The 22,863-nt window shown below is 35.5% G+C and overlaps 2 protein-coding genes and 1 pseudogene across 5 annotated transcripts; 2 read left to right on the top strand and 1 right to left on the bottom strand.

Moving 5' to 3' along the window:
• Positions 1-2,426: 2,426 nt before the first annotated feature.
• LOC111019853 (transcription factor MYBC1 pseudogene) lies at positions 2,427-3,796 on the bottom strand (annotated as a pseudogene).
• Positions 3,797-6,031: 2,235 nt separating this feature from the next.
• On the top strand, positions 6,032-8,197 carry LOC111019852 (Ras-induced vulval development antagonist protein). Its single transcript, XM_022296350.2, has 2 exons — positions 6,032-6,157; positions 6,256-8,197. The coding sequence occupies exon 2, from the start codon at positions 6,365-6,367 to the stop codon at positions 7,928-7,930; it is 1,566 nt and encodes a 521-aa protein (XP_022152042.1). The 5' UTR covers positions 6,032-6,157; positions 6,256-6,364; the 3' UTR covers positions 7,931-8,197.
• A 7,323-nt stretch (positions 8,198-15,520) lies between these two features.
• Positions 15,521-19,301, top strand: LOC111019856 (exocyst complex component SEC15A). Of its 4 annotated transcripts, none has more exons than XM_022296352.2 (3): positions 15,521-15,765; positions 15,943-16,112; positions 16,717-19,301. In XM_022296352.2, the coding sequence occupies exon 3, from the start codon at positions 16,732-16,734 to the stop codon at positions 19,099-19,101; it is 2,370 nt and encodes a 789-aa protein (XP_022152044.1). In that variant the 5' UTR covers positions 15,521-15,765; positions 15,943-16,112; positions 16,717-16,731; the 3' UTR covers positions 19,102-19,301. The 4 variants fall into 4 exon arrangements, with proteins under 4 accessions (XP_022152044.1, XP_087980729.1, XP_022152045.1 ...); XM_088124603.1 differs by having other exon boundaries at positions 16,006-16,112; positions 16,717-19,278; XM_022296353.2 differs by having other exon boundaries at positions 15,958-16,112; positions 16,717-19,278.
• The last annotated feature ends 3,562 nt before the right edge of the window (positions 19,302-22,863 follow it).

Here is a 22,863-nt window from a genome sequence, read left to right as displayed (position 1 = left end):
ACATCTTGCTAATTTTTTGGTGCGGTTAGTTCTAGAGTTTAAATCTCATTTTTGTATTCATCATCATTTTTACATTTTGATTTTTGAATCTTAGTCGATGAACTTTAGTCATTAAATTCCAAAAAAAAAATAAAAGAAATAAAAAATAATCATTTTAATTCTTATTTGTTAATTTTATTACTTAATATCCACTTGCACCAATCACCTAATTAATGTTCAACCTCATCCGCACACATACTCATAGCTACATTATTTATTTGTTAAAAATAAAATAAAGATAAAACTAATTTTAAAAAAAAATTGGAAGCATTAAAATACAAATAGGATCACATAATTAGAAAGTCATAAGACATCCCTGCCGAACCCAACCAGCACTTCGTAGGCAAGTATTGTAACCATGTTTCGTCCTCACCCAGCCAATCTAAAGTTTTGGAGCTTTTATGATTTATGATTGAGTCTGCAAAACAAATGAAGGGTACACCTTATTGATTAACGTTATGGGTGAAATTACCCTATCAAATTTTCATGAATTGAAATTAGGGAAGTAACATGGGTTGAGCGGTCCAAGTCGAGCCATCTAGACCAAACCACCTAATCCAGATCAAACTCGAGTCAACCCAAATTTCGTATCACACCTATTAATTCTTTAAACCTTTTTTTGGGTATGTTTGTATGATAGATAGACATGATAGATGATAATGGTTACAAATGGAAGAAAGTGAAAAAGGCTGAAGTTTGGTGATGGAGTGGTAGTATTGAATAATGGAATTATCCAAACTCCAGCAGCCCCATGTGGGAGCATTTCCTGTCGTTCCCAACTCTAATCTAATCTAATCTAAGTTGTTCCTTAAAAAAACTTCATTAATTTAATGAAACAAAAATGGGTGTGGCTGTGTTTTGTGTTTTGTGTTTTGGTAGTGCTTCATTACAGCTAACATATGTTTGTTTCACGCATTCTTTTAAGTCAAACCCACATTAAAAACCCTAGGCAAACACACACAGAATCTCATCCTCACATGCTGTGGCTTAATTAAGATCATATAATTATGGATTAAATTGTATTATATGTCTTTTTTTTAGACAAGAAGATGCAATGTTCCTAAAGATTGCTTGTCGGTAATAACAACTTTGGATCATAAAGGAAATAGATCAAAGAATCTGGTGCTTAGATTAAAAGATTCCCTCTAAAAAACAAACAAAAAAAAGTCGTGGAAGGGTACGTTGAGTATATGAGATATCAAAATTACCGAATCTCGACTTCTTTTTTACTCGTGAAGATTTACTGCTATAGTAGACTTCGGTTAAAATAATATTTTTGTTCATGCACTCTTAGCTTTGGTTTATGTAGTTTCAAAATGTTTATTTTGATCTATGTATTTTCAACTTTCGATCATTTTGAGTCTTTGTATTTTCAAAAGTTTCGTTTTGGTTCCTATACTTTTAAGTGACAGTTTTGGTCCATTAATTTTATTTTTAACTTTATTCTTTCCATCGTTATTTCAACATGACAATATACTATTCAATATATTTCTTGAAATGTGGCCCTGATTTTGTATATATATTAAAAGGTTTCTATTATGTGTAGAATTTGTGTTAACATTTTGAAAATAACTATGGATTAAAATGGTCACTTTTAAAATCTATAAAAATCAAACGAACCTTTTGAAAATACAGAGACTAAAATGAAGTAAAGTTAAAAGTACAAGTATAAAAAAATGAACATTTTGAAAATACAGAAACAAAAAGTGAATCAAATTAATCGAAAATATACAGATCAAAATAGTATTTTAACTTTTAACTGAAAGTATACGGATCAAAATAGTATTTTAACCTCTATATTTTCGTGATGGGTAAAAATGTAAGGAATTCAATGTTCTTTTTGCGACGAACACTTAAATTCTAGGTGGGTTCCTACTCTGGTGACTAAACATTCTATATGTCTTTTAATGTCTGAATGTTGTTGAATAAAGTTCGTCCATCTATACATAATTTCTTCGCTATTGAAGAGATTATAGACTACGCATTTTGATAGGATTTAAAATCAAAAAAGTATGTGTCGTTTGATAAACATTTCATTTTCTATTTTCTATTTTTAAAATTATGCTTTATTTCCTTGTGGTACACTATTTTTAAAAACAAATTTAAATTCTTAGCTAAATTTCAAAAATAAAAACTATATTTTAGAAACTATATTTTTTCCTTTTAAGATTTGGGTTAAATTTTGGAAAAATTTTCTAAGAGCAAATAAATGCATATATGCCAGTAGTTTCTGTAAGCTACATTTTCAAATACAGAAATTCAAAACCGATTATGGAACCTAAGATCTAATTTAATTTCTCCACTAATTATAGCAAATTGTATGATTGGAAATTTGTCCCAAAAAATGAAGTTCAAATTAGAAAAGAGAGCATATAATTCAGCATCAATAATAAAAACACAATGCTTCTTAATTTCACATGTTATTTTCTTGACAAAGTAAGAAAAAGAAAAAAAAACCAGAGAATTCAGAGACGATGATGAACAAACCTAAAAATGTCAATGTTCATATGAACCCAAATACATGGCTCTCTCTACTCTAATGATTTCAATGGGATCAAAGAGAGTTCTACAATAAATTAATGTACAATTTTAATTACCTCTGAACTGATTTCCCCTTCAGCCGGCCGCCGCCGGCTCTGCAATCGGAAAATTTAGTCATTCAATCATTTCCGGTGGGGAAAAGAGTAAGAACCTTCCTCCCTGATCCCGTCCCACTACCCGAATCCAAATCCTCGCCGTAATCCGTCGCCGGGTTATGCACCGGAGCCCCGATCCGGTGCACCGGCCGAGCCAGAAACGGGTGCTCGAACTGCCCATTCGGCGGCGACCCGAAATGGCCCACTTGCCTATGGAACTGCGCGGCGGCGGCGATTTGGTGGTGGTGCTGCAGAGCTCCGACGGGGACGAACGGCAAGAAGTGGTCGGAATTGGGGCGGGCAGGGTGGAGAAAATGCGGCGGAACAGGGGAGCTGGCGAACAAATGGTCGGTGGCGGGATCTGAATTAGCAGCCGCGGAGGCGGCGGCGGCGGTTGCTCCGCCGGAAATCCCCTGCATCCGCTTCAAATAGAGGCGGTATTTCTGCAGATGGCTGGCGACGTTCTCCCGGGTCAGCCCATCGACGCTCATGAGCTGCATTATGGTTTTGGGGACGGCGTTTTTGATCCCCAAATGGGCCACGGCGTCCACAAATCGCTTGTGCAGCTGCGGCGTCCACACCAGCCGCGGCCGCTTCAGAGTACGCGCCGGCTCCTCCCCGCCGCCGCCGGATCCCAGCTCGCCGGAGTCCCCGAAATCGCACGACGTCGGCGGAGGCGGCGGCGGAGGCGGTGGGGCCGGCGGCGGCGGGCGATTGTGAATGGGGGTTCCGATGTCGAATGCGAGTGCAAGATCAGGGGTGATTAGGGTTTGGGAAAGGGGCATCAATTCATCAGGAGATGGAAGCTCCTCCTCCCATTTTGAGAACCAATTTGAATCGTCTTCCCTCATTTTTTCCCAAATCAAAAGCAAACCCAGTTCAGTTCCGAGCAATGTTCTTAATGGGTCTGCTCCAATTTTGGAAACAGAGCTCTGAAATTTTCAGAGCAGAGGAAAAGGGGAGAACAAGGTGGGGAATTTGGGACTTGGGAGACAGATTCGAGGTGGATCTTGTTTGTTTTGTTTTTCTTTTCGGGTAATAATTATTAAAAATATTTAACAAGTACTCTTGCTGATTTTTTATTATATTTAATTTAATTTTTTTCTTTATCTGGCCTCTGGGTTTTATTTTCCGGGATCTGAGGGAGGAAAAAGAAAAGGAAAATCAGGATCAGAAGATGTGATTTTTAAGGATTGGGGGCGCGTGGCAGGCGCGTGTTGGATGTCGAGTGGGGAAGAGCAGTGGGCCAATCATTTGAATGTCGTGGCCCCTCCCTGAGGGTTAGTTCTGGGGAGGACAACGGATCCTGGTACTAGGAATTTTGTAATGGGCGCGTGGAGTGCACGCACTAATGGGAATCTGGGGAAGGATAAAGAGAGTGGATTTTTTTTTTGTCCAAAAATCGAAAATGCAAAAGTTAGGGTTTAGTCTTGTCAAAGGATCCTACTAGGATAGGCCCAATTTGTCGGCCCACAACTAATCCGTTACCTACTCAAAAAGTTGTTCAAACTTTGAACATGATAAGAAAATTATCTTAAATGGCTAAATTTAACCATAATATCTCTACATTTTTTTTTATAAATTTAGATTTTGAGATTTGAAATTCAATTTTTTTTTTTCCTAATGTCATCTTTAACATTTATTATATATTTTTTCTGTTATTTATTTCCAATTAAATAGAGATTTTCATTTAATGTCGGATTGCGATGACATTATGTTTTTATTCTATTGTAAATCATTTTTTTATTCTATTTTAGTTACAATTATATTTCTCATTTTAATGTGTATAATGGTCCCAATAAACCTACTTTTTCATGTCATCACATTTTTTTTAAGTTTTTCTGTTTCCAGCGGCCTATAATTCCTTATATTTCTAGTAGGTTCATACATGTTTATTGCGTTGTATTTCCGACAGCCAATTTCCTTTGCATTTTCATTTCTAAGTGTAAAAAAATCACCATAAACTTCGTCTTTGTGAGTTTCATTCTCATGGTAAAACATAATCTTTTAAGGTTTATCTGTCACGTGGCTTTTCATCTTTCCGAATATTGATTAACTATCCTGAGAAACTTTTACAATTTTTCAACGACTCATCCCTTATCTCTCTATATATTTTCAATTTTCTAACTTTGTTTTTAGAAATGGTTATCAATCATGTTTTGTTTTCTATTTTTTAAAAACAAAAAACAAAAATGTTATCAAAACATATATGATTTATGTTTTTTAAAAACTAAAAACATAGTTTTGGTTTTTTAAAGTTAAACTTATAAACATTGTACTTTTCATCTCCATTATTCTTAACTTTGTTGTCTACTTTGTGAAAGTATTTTCAAAATCTAAGTTAAAAAAGTTCAAAAATATAGGTTAAAAGATCTTTATATTTTTAATTTTTGTTAATTTTAGTTCCTACTTTTAAAATTTTCTCCTCGTAATTTTAAGATCTTTTAAATTAATATGCTTGTTTAACTTACCACCTTTGACAATGCCTAGTAATTTATCCTGGTACCCCAAAATGAGGTTTCTCAGTTTTGTTTTCGCGGTTGTAAAAAGTGATTATTTTGTAAAACATACTCTTTCTTTTAGAAATTATAAAAAATGCATTAATACTTGTTAACACACTTTAAAAATTTGTTTTTAATGTATTAAAAATTCTCAATTAGAATTTTTTTTTCGTAAAAAAAATGCACTAATACTTGTTAAAAAGAAAGTTGATGTATCAATAAATATCTTCAATTTATTTCATCGTTGTTAATGATATCCAATTGTATCACTTTTTACCTGCGTACCATCGCAGAAAAAACTTGTATTAATTAAAATATTATTTTGATTCATATATTTTTAGCTCGTTCAATTTAGTCTTTGTACCTTTAAAATGTTCACTTTTGTTGTATCTTTTTAACTTTGATTTATTTTAGTCTTTGTATTTTTAAAATAGTCGTTTTAGTTCCTATACTTTTACAAAACGATCATTTTGGTCCATATTTACAAAATGTTAACACAAATATTACACATACTAGGAACCCTTTAATAAAAATTTATGGTTACGTTTCAAAAAATATATTAAATGTAATATCGTGTTAAAATTGTGATAGAAAAGTGATATTAAAAATAAAATTAAATGACCAAAATGATCCTTATTTAAAAGTGTGGGAACCAAAATGAAATATAAAAATTAAAATGAACCAAAATTAAAAGTATATAGATCAAATGAGAACATTTTGAAAGTATAACGACTAAAATAGTATTTTAATGTAAGGCAAAAAATTATGTTTTTTTTTTAAGAAAAAATAGAAAATTAAAAACGAAATCTTTATTATTTTTGGTAAAATATATCGATTCTCGTGTAGCCCAGCCCAGCCCAGCCCATGAGCCCAATCGCAACCCAAACCCTCTCTGATCTTCTTCTTCCCTCTTCTCTCCGCCATTCCCTTTCTCTTCTCTTTCTTTCTCGGTGCTTTGTCTCTCTTTGATCTTGCTCCCAGGTACGAGCTTCCGAGCTTCCATTTGTTTTCTTCTTTCTATTTTTTGATTTTCTTGATTGGGACCGTTCTGATTCTGAAACCCATTTCAATTACCTCAGAGCTAGTCTTTCCGGTGAGGTCAATTCTGGAGTTCGATTCTGCAATACGCCATTGATGCTCTGAGAACCGACGGCCAAGAGACGAGTTGGACAGCGGTTTACTTTTCAGATGGGTAGGCTTGGGTCTACCGTGGAAATCCCAGAAAGAAGACATCGATCTGATCGAGAAAGCGCCGCCCACCGCTACACTCCTGACTCCGATGCGTCCGGTGGCGATTACCGTCGTCGTAGCCCTAGCTACGAAAGCTACGATCGCTACAACCATCGACGCCGGTCTGATTCGCCGCGATACCATGACGTTAGACGAAGCCCTAGGTCTGATGGAGACCGAAACGGCCTGCCCAAGAGATTTGGGCGCGCCGGCGGGCGGGCCTATCTGGACAGGAATGGGAGACAGTCTGAAGAGTCGGAATCGGACGAGGAGCTGAAGGGGTTGAACTATGAGGAGTATCGGAGGCTGAAGAGGCAGAAGCTCCGGAAGACATTGAAGCACTGTATTTGGAGAGTCACCCCTAGCCCACCCAGGAATGATAACGACGATTTTGAGGAGAAGGCGGATGAGATTTTGGATAAATGTGGCGACGACGGTGGATATAGAAGTGGCTCCGGCGAGATAAAGCAACATGAAGAAAAATATGAATCTGACAAAACTAAGAATTCCGACTCTGGTTCTGATTCTGAATTGTCTGATACAAAATCGAAAAAGAAGAGATTGAAGAGTTCAGGTTCCAGGCATAGAAGTAGAAAATCGTCACGTAGTGATACAGAGTCAGGAAGCGCGAGCGAGAGTGAAAGCGAATCTGAGGAAGAAAGTCGGAGGAGAAGAAAGAAGTCGAAGAATCGGAGGAGGAATAGAAAACATAAGAATAGTAGTAGTAAGAAGAAGAAGAGTATGTACAGCGATACAGAAGACGGTGAAGAAAGTGAGACAGATGATTCTGATGTTAGTGACCGTGTTAGGTCGAAGAAAAGGGGTCGTAGTAAAAGGACCAGGAGTAGTAGGAAGAGGAGGTACAGTGATAGTGATACGGATGAGGGTGAGGAAAGCGAAGGTCGAAAATTGAGGAAGTCGAAGACCTCATCGAAATCCAGGAGCAAGAGAAAAAGACAGTCAGAAACCGAGAGTAAGAGTCCCGCTTCTGAGGAGAATTCTGGTTCTGAAGACGTAGATGCTAATAGTAAATTAAAGGTTGATGGAGAGAAGATGACTGAGGTTAATGCTGAAGCATTGAAGATTAAGGAAATTTTGGAGGCACAAAAGAAACCTGCGTTTGATAATGAGATGCCGGTTGGACCAATGCCATTGCCAAGAGCTGAGGGCCATATTAGCTATGGTGGTGCTCTTAGGCCAGGAGAAGGTGATGCCATTGCACAGTATGTTCAGCAAGGGAAGCGTATTCCACGACGTGGTGAAGTGGGACTTTCAGCTGAGGAAATTCAGACCTTTGAGACCCTTGGGTATGTGATGAGTGGTAGCAGGCATCAGAGAATGAATGCAATCCGTATTAGAAAAGAAAACCAAGTCTACAGTGCTGAAGATAAAAGAGCCCTTGCAATGTATAACTATGAAGAAAAAGCAAAACGTGAGCGGAAGGTGATGGATGATCTTCAGCGGCTTGTTCAACGCCACATAGGTCATGATGTTGGCCCTTCGCATGATCCTTTTGCCGCATAACCTCATATGGTGCCATATTTGAAATATTTTTTATTTCACAATTTATGCATTTTCATGTAATCTTTCTTAGGGCAGGAGGAAAAAATGTCATGCAAGGATATGTGAATCACTGCTAGAGAAATCTTCTGGTTGTATTCATGGAATAATTTGGTGGTTCTATACTCATGCAACTTAAGAAACAGTAAATGTTAGAACTTTACTAGTGATGGCATGGTAGTACTGGCTCTTCTATTGGCTTTTGAGAGAATTAAAGAGTATTTTCTTGTATGTTAAAGCCTCAGTGATCACCATGAGTATACTTTGCCCATATTTCTTTCATCTCCTCATTTCCTTCATTGCAATTCTCTATGATTTATTATTTTCCCTTTTTGCCTTTCAACATTTACCAAAAATTTGAGTGCTCTACAATTAGGAATTGCACCTATATGTATTTCAAACTCTCTTAGGAGGTGACTCATTTTTGTGCACAGATGTGGGCTTCGTAGGTGTTATTCTTACCGCCTATTTTGATTATTGATGCCTATTAGTTCTCTCAGGATGCTTATCAAGTTGTTTTTGTTTAGCTTAGATTGTTTCTTATCGTTACTGTTTTATTAGCATAAATTCATTGGAGATAGATGTCCCATTATTAGTTAGTTAATTATCCATAATCTGTAATTTATTTTGCGGTTAGAATGATATTACTTGATTTTGTTCTTATTTCTCGTCTTGAGTTTGGCAGAGGACAAGAGCACGAATGAGAATTAGAAGGTATATTCAATTTTCAACCTTGAACTTGTTACTTGAACGATTCTTTTAAATGCACAATCTTCTCTTTTGAGAAGCAACATTATTTGTGAGAGATGCATATCAATCACTTGCCTATTGAGGAACATATCTTGATTGCTTCCCATAGACGAAAACCATTGTTACATACAATAGTTTCCTATAGGTAAAAGTGATTTGTCCTTGAACAAGAAATAATTTTTGTTGGTTAGTGTCACACCCACAATTTTTTTTTTGGGGAAAAGATACGATTTCATTAATGCAATGAAATGTAAGATATACAAAAGGGGATGAGAATCCCAAACCGATGGAGCTACAAAAAGGCTTTCCAATTGGTTAATAGAGAGTCAAAACTATAGTGTTGAAAGATGGGTGAGCATTCACACCCGCAATTCTCTTCCTGGGATTTTGAACTCCCTCTCCTCCATATATTCTTTCGTTTGTGAGAACTCTAATCAAAGTTAATCATTGGAAGCAGGGCTTGGGTGGTGAAATTATTGGTGTTGCTCCATACTCGGGCTTAAAATTTAGGCAGGAAAGAATTCAATTTCAGTTGGTGGTTCTACATTGCTTTTTTATCAACTTTTATAGTTTTGTACTCGTGATATACTTGCATTTCATTGCTATTCCGGTTGAGAACGCACTTAGAACAAGGGGATTATGTCTATTTACTGAAACTCATGAGTCGTGACCAAGATTGTGGATTTAACTTCCTTTTCTTCTTACAGATTGAATACAAATTACAGGAGAATAGTGACCTTTTTGTGTAGAAACATTCCTCTTCCAGCTGTTACAACTGTATTAAATGAGCGGATTGTTATTGATCAAAGTAATAATAGAGAATGATACTTCGATTTTGTAGTCCCCCTATCCTAAGTTCAATTTACTTTTTAGTTTTTAGACTTTATAGATGAATTCCGATCACCACAAACAAAAATTATATTCACATAATTTCTGCTAGCTAATGCATGAAATTTAGAAGCTTCCTTTTCCATTTGTGGTGATTCAGTTACTTACGTAATGTAGTTTTTTGCCATTTCACCAAGGATTTCTTCCCTCCCCCAAACAGAAGCGCACAATTTTTATTCAGACCTCAGGTGGTTGTGTTATTTCTTGCTATAGGATGTAAAGGAGAGGCTGGGGAAGATAGCTCAGCAGCTTGTTTCACTCTTTGGAAAGGTATGCATTAAGACTTAACCTTTATGATAAAAAGCAGAAGACAAAACATTGTTGATACTGGGATCGTTATTTTAGGATGGTAATGTTAAGTTGTATTTAAAGTAGAGCATTGGTAACATTATGAAGCATATTATTTACTGGGTAATGTTAAGGTTTACTATTTTCTTTTGTTTTCTGGTTTTCTTTCTTTTGTATCTATTCATTCATTCATCCCTTGTTCTTCATTAGTTTTTGCCCCAGTAGCAACCATTCTTGTTTCTTCTCGATACTAGCCATTTGTTTGGGAATAATGTAATTTCTTGTGGAGACTCCATGCAGTCTATGCTGAAAATATGTGGCAAGTGCAAGGAAAAAAAAAACTAGTGTCTAGTTACTTGATCCATTAAAATTTTCAAGGGTGGGGTGGATCTTCATCATCTCTATTTTCACTATAAGAACAAGAGTTTTATGGATCAAATTGTTGAATAGGTTGGTTGGGGTATTGGTTAGAAAAGAAATCAAAGATGATATGAAAACAAGTGCGCCCTATGGAAAGATTTGAGATGGTAAAGTTTCATTCAGCCTTCTGGGATTCCCTCTCCAAAGCTTTTCATAATTTTTCAGTCAGTGATTAATTCTTGTTGGGAGTTTCTATGTAATTATTTCTCAGATGCATTTGTACATTGTTTGGTGATTAAAGTCTTCAATGGAGTTCTTAATAGATAACTTTTCCATTGTCAATGAAAAGACGCAAGTTCCCGTCTTGTGAAACAAAAGAGAGAGATTAAATGATCTGCATGTGGAATGAGCATGAAACAAATCTTAGTTTAGAGACTTTAGATGGAAGGCAGATTGTGCCTAGTGGGTTAAGACAAAAATCAAATTACTGTTATTTTTAAACCAGTTTTTCGTTTTGTAATTTCATAAATGCTTTTCTGTAAGCTCTCTGACAATTTTATCTTGTACTTGATTCTTTACAAGCATATATTTTCCTATGAGGTTACTTTCATCGAAAGTCACAGCATGTTGTCGTTCTTGATTCATCTGGACTTCGTATCCAAACTTCAGATCTTATCCTTTGAGGCATCTTGAGTTTGAGGGGAGGCAGTTTTCCTGAATTTTTGTTCTTTTTTTTTTCCTGGTATGCCGCTCCGCGATGTATAGTCCTGGTAGATTTAGGAGAGAAAAGCCCTTTAGGGTAAGAGTTAGGAAGTTTGGGTTGTGTGAATCTTGTTGGTGTTTTGGCAGCAGGGGGTTTTACTGGAAGTCTAATGGGCAACGAGGAACTTCAATAGGTTTTTCAAGGATTGCAGACTTCTGCGTTGTATTTTTGCTTGATCAAGTAGACTTATTTTAGTGAATAAGATGTAACCAAGGCAAGGGGTGGATTGGTGAAGCAAGTGAAAGATGTGTAAGTTGTAAGTTTTGAGAAATATTATTTTTTGGTGTTTTAGTTTACTTGAATCTCACCTATTTCATGCTGACATGTTATTTTGTTTCCCTAAAGTTTCAGGAGAAAATGGAGAGATGAAAGGCGGAAGGAGGGAGCTAACACTGACTTATTAAAGATAAGATATGTGAATCGATATCGAGTGACCGATAAGGCTATAGTTGTTACAATTGTGTAAAGCATCCGTAGTTATTGCAATTACACTCCTAAACTTGGAAAAATTAAACTCTCATAAAAATTAAACTCTCATAAAAATCAAATCATGAACTTTCAATAGTAAAAATTAAATCCGTAAGTTTTTATAAGTTAAAAAATTACACTTTCTAAACTTTCGAGGGCCGTCTGTTTGGGGGTAATGACAAATTTTAATGAGATGGTCATCTAGATGTCCATGTTTGTTTGATAAGAATGTTGAATTCCTGAGCATTCTTAGATGCCTGGACATCCCAGGATGCCTATACGGGAGGCATCTGAGTAAGTTGACCTCTTGTAACATGGGTTTCTAAGATTCCCGTGCTGAGGTCATCTTTTTTTGACAATTTTGTCCCTCATTGTTTTTTCTATAATATTTTTTCATCAATAATGTTTATTTCTCATTTATTTTATCTTATTTTAAAAATAAATGTATGCACTAATTCATTGATATATGTCTAAATATAATTTTATTTATATGCTATATTTAGATATAAAATAAATATTATTCAATGGTATAATATCTTAATTTGATTTTAATTCAAATCAGGATACAATCTTTCATTTATTTTACTCTTCCAATAATCACAAAATATAAACTAAAATTGACATAAAAATATAATATTAAATTGATAAAAGTACCATTTTTATATGAATTCAAATAATATTAAATTTAACATATAAATTATACGACGACCGTTAAAGATATTTTTGGAACATTACATAAATTTACAATATTACCATGAATAAATGTTGACATCTAAAATTCTGGGATCTAAAATTCCGGGTATATGAGATTTCAGACATGTGAAGATGTTGGAAAAACAAATAGTCCCTCAACGGTAAAAATTAAAACCCATGGACGTATTTGAAAATTTCACTCATTTTATCTAATGTCGCTGGTTTGACTTCATTGATGTTGTTAGGGAGCTTCTTCAACCTTTGAAGGTAAATGGAAGAGTTGATGGAAGGTAATTAGGGTCGGGCATAGAAATTTATGTGATTGCAATAAAAATATTCCAGTTTGGAGTTTTCTATGTATTTTTTTATTTTGTTGCTTTATTTAAAATTTTCAGTTATTTTCCAGTCGAAGACTATCGAAAATATAGAGATGAATGAGAGAGTAGAATGGAGATAATTTCCTCCTTTGATTTGAGATTAATTTTAACCCACCAGCTGAAAATTGGAATCGATATACCTTTATAGGTAATGACCAAATTCACGCGTGTTAATGAAAATGACCATAAATATTATAATTTTAAAAAATAACACATCTTTTGCAAAAAGTATAGAAGGGCTAATTTTGCATTTGACAGTTTTAGGCTGCTCACATTTAAGGAGCTTTCAAACTCAAAACTAAATTTGTAAAATTCTATCCTACATAAATTGGAAAATAAAATTTAAACTAATTTAGTTCACGTTTCAAAATTAATCAAATCTCTCCCGTTCAATTAGGATTTAACTCATTCTAGCAATTTATTTGCTGCCATCCAATCTCGTTAATCTTTTATTCCATCGCATGGGGTCCTCTCGCTAATCTTCATCACGCATCAATCTTGTTTTCCATGAAAATTCCTCTACAATGACTTAAATCCTAATCGACGCTGAGTAAGGCGGTTTTGGCCTTACCTGGAGTTACAAAGTGCCACATGAGAGTGAATCTGATGGCGGTGAGTGAGAATGAGCAGAGGAATGATAACGTCGGGTGTGGATTAGTCCTTCCAACCATGATGTAATGTTGATAAATAATAGCGTTGGCCACTATGTAGAAGACAAAGTGTACTAATGATCTCTATTTTTGGGTGTGAAAATGCAAAATTCAAAGGACATTTTAGCAATCGGAGTCGTGTGGGCTCTACTTTTGTCGAATTACATGGTTAGTAAATTTGTGCGCGGAAGTGAAAGTGTGAATATAGTCATGCAGATGCACATTTGCAAACTCTACACAGACTCTGAGATGGAGACACACACCCATTCTATATGCACCCCGCATATTTGTGTCTTCATAAAATGGAAGAAGTAGTAGAGAGTGATAGTTCTTGTAAACTTAATAGAGATATTGTAATTGGAAGCACATATCTGTTCTAGACGTACCAACAGACGCGTTCTTTAGAGCATAGAAGAAGGAGAAGATTTGTGGAGATAGTTCCATATCTAGAATTCGAATGACATATGTTATTTATGTCTTAGAGCCTGCTATATAGTTGTGGATACAGACCCGCGGATAGTTCCATATAGAGAAAGCGAAAGTGTGACTGTCACTTAAGACATGCAGACACACAATTGCAAACTCAACAAGACTCTGTAATGGGGAGGATGTACCCATGCTAGACGCAAGATAGCACGAGATTTTGAGTTTCGCGTGTCTACCATTTCATCACCAAGGCATCTTGAAAGTGAATCATATTCCTTGAATATGATATCTATCTAGTTTGATGTATGGAATATATGACAAAGGTGGAGTGTTAAAGTATTTCTATTGCTCGGTCATGTCATATAGGTCCGAGTCGGACATCCAATTGCTTCGATTTGAATTATCCGGAGGATGCCTTACTATTATATCAAAAAGATGGACAATCAAACCTATTTCTCGATTCAATAGAAGCCTAAAGAGATGAATAAGGTCCCAAATAACGAGAGATATGTAAAAAACAGGTCCGATTACGCCTATTCCTAATCCTAAATGGAATGTAAGGACGTAGGGATCCATATGTAAACATAGTATCTATTTAAATACGCTCGGATGACCCCTTCTCATAATTAGAATGTATATAACCTAGCCCTATTCCGGTCTGGCCCGGTATGGAATGAACTTATAATCATGGAATCGACTTGATCATCAGATTATAGATTATAAGTTCATAACCCTAGCTCATTCCCATTTTGGGCAGTTATTCTCTCTATATTTCAAAATCCCTTAAACTTCTTCTGAATTAAATCTTCTTTTAAGTTTATAGTTGATATTTTAGGTTTTGTATTTTTCTTATCAATTTAAGAATTTGAAGAATAAAATAAAAAATGATCTTCAAGTTATTTTATGGATGATGTATAGATCGGTGATTTTCTAAAATTATTATCCATCTATTTAGGTAGTACAAAGCTGGTTAGAAATTTTCTAAAATCAAGATGTTTTTGTTTAAGGGTATATCTATCAAAATGTAGAATTGTACGATACTTTTGACTATTTGATTTTAGGAGCATAGTTGTCCTAAATAAAATTGAAAATTAAGTCATAATTGTTAGTCATTGTCACACTATTAGATGCTTTTGACCCTTTTTCAAAACACATTAGTTTATGCAATTTGCCATATAGTAAATAAGACACTGATTTTGGCTGGTTAGATTACAACCAACCATTCTTTTATTCACTATATCCAAAATATAAGTAAAATTAATACGTAAATATCTATGTTAAAAGGATATTTTGGAAAAAAATTATGAAAAATGTGCAAATCCCAATAAAATTATCGAAAGACTTTTTTTCTTAATTCAAATAATATTAGACGATTAATAACCATCCTAGTTTACAGTGTAAGTAGTAAAAGATTTGAAAGAAATAAGCTCAAACACATATGTCCTATACTAAAATTTAGTCCTTAAACTAGTAAGTATTTATTTTTGTGAGAGACATGAGAATGATAGGTGTCTTAATCCAGCTATGCTCAGGCTGGCTAATAAATATTAATTTAATTCTTGTAGTTGAAAGCTTTTAATTTTTTTTGTACAATATGTTGGTAAGTTTGTAATGATTTAGTCTCTATCATTGAAAGATATTATTAAGATTTTATAAAGTTTATGTGTAGATTGATAAAACAAATGTGTTTATAAATTATAAATGCTAAAAATTTTAAACTATAAGATTAAATTATTACCTAAAGTTTGATAAGGATTAAATTGTTACGATTTGAAAATCTAGCAACTAAAAGTGTTTTTTTAACCATAATACAAAATTCATGTACTAAATAATTTTTTAGTTTAATTAATTAATTTTCTTTTTGAAACGATACATTTGTGTGTAACAGATTAACAACAGAACAGAACAGAACTGCAGAATTCCCTCTCCCTTCTTCTCTGAAGCAGTCGAGAATCCAGATCCTCTCTCTGAAATCAGGCCTTTCCATTTTCGTTCTTTCGAGTTATCGTTCTCATAATCCTCTCTCACCCATGGCGGATGCTGTTGCTAACATTCACATTACTGTTTATGCATGATGGGTATGGCTCAATTTCTCAGTCTCCATCTCTCCACGTTTGATCAGATCATCCACTGAAGGTATGTCCACCGCCAACTCCCCTTGCGATTTTTTTTTGAAATGGAAACAGCTGTTCAAATGCTTCCATGTCTGAAACAGATTTCCCTTTCAATGTGTTTGTTTGTACAAGTTCTCGACATGGATGCCAATTGTTATGTAATTAGAACGAGTGATTTTAGGTTCGAAAATTTTGACAGATTTATCGAAATTAGATGGAAGTTTTAATCTCTGATGGGGACTGCTCTCTTTAAAATCGAAAGGGAAATTCGTCCGCTCAATCTTGCTCCGGCGAGCTCTGCATTGTAGACATTGTCCGCTGTTCAAGTCGCTCAAGAATTCCGGCCTACGGCTTTTTGTCCTCTTGCAGGTACTCATGTGAATGATGGGCTTCTAACTTTGTCTTTATTCTCCTCAAGTTTCAACAGTTAAATTAAGAAAACATTATAAAATTGTATAAATTTTTCTAAATTTAACTGCAGTATTTATTTTTTGGTTTCTCAAATTTCTCTATGTTCATCAAAGTGGTGATGGTATTCTGAATTCATTTTTATGACTGTGGGATTATGTTGTCCATCTATGGCTAGTTTTCTTTTTGAGACAAGTAACGATGTTTTCTTCCCTGTTACTTCATTATTAGGTGATGGTCTTTTCTGTGTTTCCAGTTGTAAATTGACATTATAAGCTAAGAATAAACATTGGATCCCTCCACCCCACCCTCCAAAAAAGAAAAAAAAAAATGGGAACGATAAGGTTCCTAGTATCTCACAGTGGACTAGATCATATGTTCTCTACATATTTTTTTTTCTGAATTGGACTAGGTAGAGTGCACTGGTTTTGACTTTTGAATTGAATATTTGATTGAACATAAATACTGCACCCTTGCGTAGCACTTTGTTGAGTACCATATGATAATCTTGATATCTATACAGTATATAGGATATTATATTAGTATTTATTTTGGATTGTTGTAGAGTTTGTTTTTAATAATGGAGGCGAAACCAAAGAGGAGAGCCGCTGCAGAGAATGGGGAAACTGCAGAAGACCTGGTCCTCGCAACATTAATTGGGAATGGTGAGGATCTTGGTCCAATTGTTAGACATGCATTTGAAATGGGCCGGCCAGAAACCCTTCTTCATCAGCTGAAGAACGTTGTAAAGAAGAAAGAAGTTGAAATCGAGGAGTTGTGCAAGACCCACTATGAGGAATTTATCCGTGCTGTTGATGAACTTCGTGGGGTATTGGTTGATGCTGAAGAGCTGAAGGCTGAACTATCAACTGGTAATTTTAAATTGCAAGAGGTTGGCAGTGCACTTTTGATTAGACTCGAAGAGCTTCTTGAATGTTATTCAATAAAACAAAATGTGACTGAAGCCATCAAAATGTCCCAGAATTGTGTTCAGGCGCTTGATCTCTGTGTGAAGTGCAATGATCATATTTCTAAAGGCCAGTTTTACCCTGCATTGAAAACTGTCGATCTGGTTGAGAAGAATTACTTGCAGAATATTTCTGTCAAGACACTAAGAATGGTCCTTGAGACAAGAATTCCTGTGATTAAATCTCATATTGAGAAGAAAGTGTCTACTCAATTTAATGAATGGCTTGTTCACGTAAGGAGTTCTGCAAAGGTTATTGGGCAAACAGCTATAGGCCATGCAGCAACTTCTCGTCAAAAAGATGAGGAAATGTCAGAACGTCAGAGGAAAGCTGAAGAACAGAACATTGGAGGGCTAGGAGATTTTGCATATACTTTAGATGTTGGTGATGTTGATGAGGACTCCACTCTTAAGTTTGACCTAACACCTCTCTATCGGGCATATCACATTCATACATGTCTTGGGATCCAAGAGCAATTTCGTGAATATTACTACAGGAATCGAATGTTGCAGCTTAATTCCGACTTGCAGATTTCCTCTAGTCAGCCGTTTATTGAATCCTATCAAACCTATTTAGCTCAAATTGCAGGATATTTTATAGTGGAGGATCGTGTTATGAGGACTGCGGGAGGGCTATTGTCAGCTGAACAGGTTGAAGCAATGTTGGAAACTGCTGTCGGCAAGGTGACATCAATGCTGGAGGTACAGTTTTCCCTCATGGATTCTGCAACTCACCTTCTCCTGGTGAAGGATTATGTTACTCTTCTAGCATTTACTCTTAGACAATATGGATATGAAGTTGGCCCAGTTCTTGAGACTCTGAATAAAAGCCGGGACAAATACCACGAGCTTCTTTTGGAAGAGTGCCGGCAACAGATTGTGGATGTTCTTGCTAATGACTCCTATGAGCAGATGGTTATGAAAAAAGACAGTGATTATGAAAATAGCGTTCTTGCTTTTAATCTCCAGACTTCTGATATAATACCTGCGTTTCCATATATAGCACCATTTTCTTCCACTGTTCCTGATGTCTGCCGCATTGTGAGGTCCTTCATTAAAGGGTGTGTTGATTACTTGTCCTACAGTGCACATTCTAATGTTTTTGATGTTGTGAAGAAATATTTGGATAGGCTCCTAATTGATGTTTTAAATGAAATAATACTCAATATTATTCATAGCGCGTCCATTGGTGTTTCTCAAGCCATGCAAATTGCTGCAAATATAACTGTTCTGGAAAGAGCCTGTGACTATTTCCTTAGGCATGCAGGTCAGTTATGTGGGATGCCTGTTCGATCTGTAGAGAGGCCACAAAGCGGTTTTGCTGCAAAAGTTGTTCTTAAAACTTCGAGGGATGCGGCTTATATAGCATTATTGACTTTGGTGAATACCAAGTTAGATGAGTTTATGGCTCTTACAGAGAATATTGCTTGGACATCCGAGGAGATTACGACAAATGCAAATGACTATATAAATGAAGTGCTTATTTATCTAGATACTTTACTGTCCACTGCGCAACAGATTTTACCTATGGAAGCTCTGTACAAGGTCGGGAGTGGAGCACTTGACCATATCTCAAACTCTATAGTTTCAGCTTTTCTTAGCGACAGTGTCAAAAGGTTTAATGCGAATGCAGTCATGATTGTCAACAATGATCTGAAAATGCTGGAAGCTTTTGCGGACGAGAGATTCCACAGCACGGGATTGAGTGAAATTTACAAAGGAGGTAGTTTCCGAAGCTACTTAATTGAGGCCCGACAATTGATCAACCTTTTGCTGAGCACTCAGCCTGAGAACTTCATGAATCCGGTGATAAGAGAGAGGAACTACAACATGTTGGATTATAAGAAGGTCGCTAGTATATGCGAGAAGTTTAGGGATTCTCCTGATGGGATCTTTGGCAGCCTTTCAAGTAGAAATACAAAGCGAGACACTCGCAAGAAATCAATGGATGTGCTGAAGAAAAGACTGAAAGATTTTAACTGAGGCTCGAAGATTGTCTGCAGTGGGAGTAGAAGATTTCTTTCTCATATTTATTGAATACCTGTACAGATGTTTTTGCTGCTAGATTTTGTTTGGATGATCTATATTATTGGATTTAGTGCCTAAATCTTTAGGTAATAAAGCCGTGGCTCTTCTTCATGCTTGAAGTTGCAGTATGAATCAATGGAAGAAATCTTTGGTCAGTGCCCTTCGTTGCATCATTGTTGATTGTTTCATGGTTTTGTACATTATAAACCTGTTCCTGTGTCCATTTGATGAGTCCATTTGATAAAAAGGATAGTGAAACACCATTGTCTTTGTTGTTCCTGAGCCCATTTGTCTAAAAGTTTGTATCAAACAAAGTATAACTAATAAAAATAAGCTTGACCTAAATTATTTTAAAGAGTAAATGAAAAAAATGGTTTAAATTATGAATTTGGTTCATATGATTTGGACATAATTTCAATTTGGTCCCTATCATTTTAAAAATTTCCATTTGGACCCTAAAATTTTGTTTTAACTTAGATTTTTTCTTATTCTTATTTTGTTAACATAAATTCATTGGACATAGATGCCCATTTTTAATTAACTAGCTAATTATCTTCGATCTGTATTCTGTGGCTAGAATAATAGTACTTGGTTTTGTTCTTATTCCTCTTGTTCTGACTTTGGCAAAGAACAAGAGCATGGATGAAGAAGGTATATTCAATTATCAGAACTCTAACTTGTTACTTAAAAATTTCTTCTAAATGCACAATCTTCTCATGAGAGAAGCAACATTAGTTATGCAAGATGCATATCAATCACTTTCCTATTGAGGAACATATCTGGATTGCTTCGGTTCTGGAGCCTTCCAGGTTAAAAAATTATTGTTAAATAATATAGTTTCCTATAGATAAAAGTGATAAGCCTTGTACAAGAAAATAATGTTTGTTCATTTGTTGCTTCTAGTTATATATATACACACATACTACGTGCACATATATCTTCTTGGCATTTTGAATTCCCTCTCCATATATATTTATATTGTTAGAGTTATAATCCAAGAAAATAATAGGATGCAGGGCTTGGTGAAATTTAAAAGTCTCTTTCTCCATTTGTTGACAGTTACTAAAATAATGGAGTTTTTCCCCATTTCATAAATGACCTCCCTCTCCCAAACGGAAACACATAATTTTTTGACCTCAGGTTGTTGTGTTATTCTAGTTACAGGATAGGAAGGAAGTAGAGCTGTGGAATAAAGCTCAACAGCTTGTTTCACCCTATGGAAAGGTATGCATGAACATTTAACCTTTATGATGAAACATAAAACATTGTTGACATTGAAAAGCATAATTTTAGGATGGTAATGCTCTAAAGCAGATCATGCATTGGTAGAATTCGGAAGTATAATTTTTTTATTGGGTAATGTCAAGGACTGCTATTTTATTTTGCATTTCATCTCTTATTTGATTTCATACTATGGTTTCAATTTATAAATTCATCTCTTATTCTTCATTTGTTTTAGCCCCCCAGTAGCAACCATTCTTGTTTATTCGGGATACTTGCCATTTATTTAGGGAAAAATCTAATCTTTTGTGGGAGAATCCATGCAGTCTATGCTGTAAATATGTGGAAAGTGCGAGGAAAAAGAAAAACTTAAAGCCCGTTTGGTAATATTCCCGTTTCTCGTTTCTCGTTTCCAAATTTCTTAATAAATCTAAACATTTTGCAACTAATTATGTTTCTTATTTCCTTTTTTTTTTGGAACATTCTCAAAATTGTATTGAAATTTTGGAAACAACCAAAAACAAGATTCTTCTTTCTTGTTTCCATTTCCAATTTGTCCCAAAACATAAATAAGAAAATTATTTTATCACATTTGAATTCATGGATGTTGGGACCATGTAATTCATTTTTTTTAATTAAAAATGAAGAAACAGGAACAAGAAACAGGAACGTTACCAAACGAGCCCTTAGTGTCTGGTTTCTTGATCTATTAAATTTTTTACTCTCTAAGGATTCAATTCGGTATAACCTAGTGGGTGGTTACTGACACCCAAAGGTCTAGGGGTTTGTAGTTCTCAAGTATGCTAAGGTAGTGAATTATGTTAAAGCTCTGTCAAAAGGGAGAAATAAATAACGAACCATGAAATGAAACATCATGCAAATTGTGAAAGAGTTATCTGATTAGTCGTAGATTTTTTTAAAAACTTTTTTTTCTTTGATATCCGTATTTAGGTTAGTTTATGCGTACCTTGACTTATCTCACGAGACAGATGTTTAGTCCTACAATATTGAGTGGTCAAGAAACTCGTATTATAACATCAAAGGTTGGTACTAGGAGGCAGAAATTTGCTTGGGATGTGTGGATCTTGTTGGTCTTTGATGGGGACTTTTAAGAAGTCTAGTGGAGTGTTTTCATTGGACTATGAAGAACTTTGATTAGGTTTCTCAACATTTCAACTTTGCGGACAGAAGGAGAAGGTAGTGTATTGCATTTTTGTTTCATATTTTCCTATTTATAACGGCTAATAGTCCCTCCATCTTAGAGCAAGAGAAGGAAGGCATTGAGATTGAGAAAGTAGACTTATTTCAGCCGGAGCACAAGATGTGACGAAGGCAGGGGATGGGTAATGATGGAGCAAAGGAAATATATGTTTCAAGAAATATTCTTTTAACGTTTTAGATGATAGATTTATTTTGACACATTATTGCCAGAGATGGAAGACGGTTTTGTTACTTTGACTCTCAATTATTGTGAAATTTTAGACGGTTGAGTGATAGAACCGGAACACTAACAATATATTGAAATATAAAAAGTATAAGAACTACAATAGCTACCACATAATTCGAGTTACTTAGACTCTCATCTCTTGAGATATCATTCAAGTCCAACCCGTTTCCCTAACAACTTTCCTATCTAATTACTAAGGTACCCTCAATACTCTAATAATATCCCTAATTATCTTAAGGTCATTCTTATTATTGAGCTCTTACCTACATTTAAGGGCAATTTGATTATGTCAGTGGAAATAATCTTTCAAGTGTGTTTAAGGGAGGCAAAGGCGGGTTTATGTCTTGGTTTGGCTCCCATTTACTAAGGGGCCGGCCGTTAGAAAGAAAGTAGTTCTTAAAGTAGTTTGGTCCCCAAGGTGCATTAATGGGTGGTGTTGGTTCCTTGAGCATACTAACATGCATTCACGGCATTCCTAGAGGATCTTAGATTTAATGGGAATGAAATTCAACGGGATCCAAGAGACCATGTGTAACGCTCCAGGTCTAGGATTCAGAATTCGGATTTGGCCCTAATTGCCCCGGCATTCTCCTGCAACCCAGCCGTGACACCATTCTAGTTCTGAGCTACTTAGAAGAGCATAGACTATCCATATAGACTAACTCGAGTCCTTTCAGCATGCTTTGTCCTCACTCACATGTTTTCTAGTAAAGCAACTAAGAGGTCACCCAGCCGAAGATTGCTCCAAGTCAAAACATGCTTAACTTTAGAGTTCTTACGATTGAGTTACCGAAAAGGAAGGTGCACCTTAGTATAGGTAGTAACTACCATTCCTTTTAAACTTTTTAAACCATGCTTCTATGGTCTCAGGATCCCTCTCATTTGGATGTGGTATCGGTTCATTCATGTACCATTTTCTCTAGTTAGGCGTTACACCATGTCTTCATCTATAGGTGAGGGCTCTCAGCCACATGAATAGTTCGATGGCTCATTAGCGCCTAACGATCTGGTCAAGTGAGCTTGGGTCTTAGAACGTGTTACGGTGTCTT

This window comes from Momordica charantia (genome assembly GCF_013281855.1).
Source record: "Momordica charantia cultivar OHB3-1 chromosome 5 unlocalized genomic scaffold, Mcharantia_2.0 BLBB01000005.1, whole genome shotgun sequence".
In the NCBI taxonomy this organism is placed as follows: Eukaryota; Viridiplantae; Streptophyta; class Magnoliopsida; order Cucurbitales; family Cucurbitaceae; genus Momordica; species Momordica charantia.
This window is presented reverse-complemented; position numbering and strand designations above follow the sequence as displayed.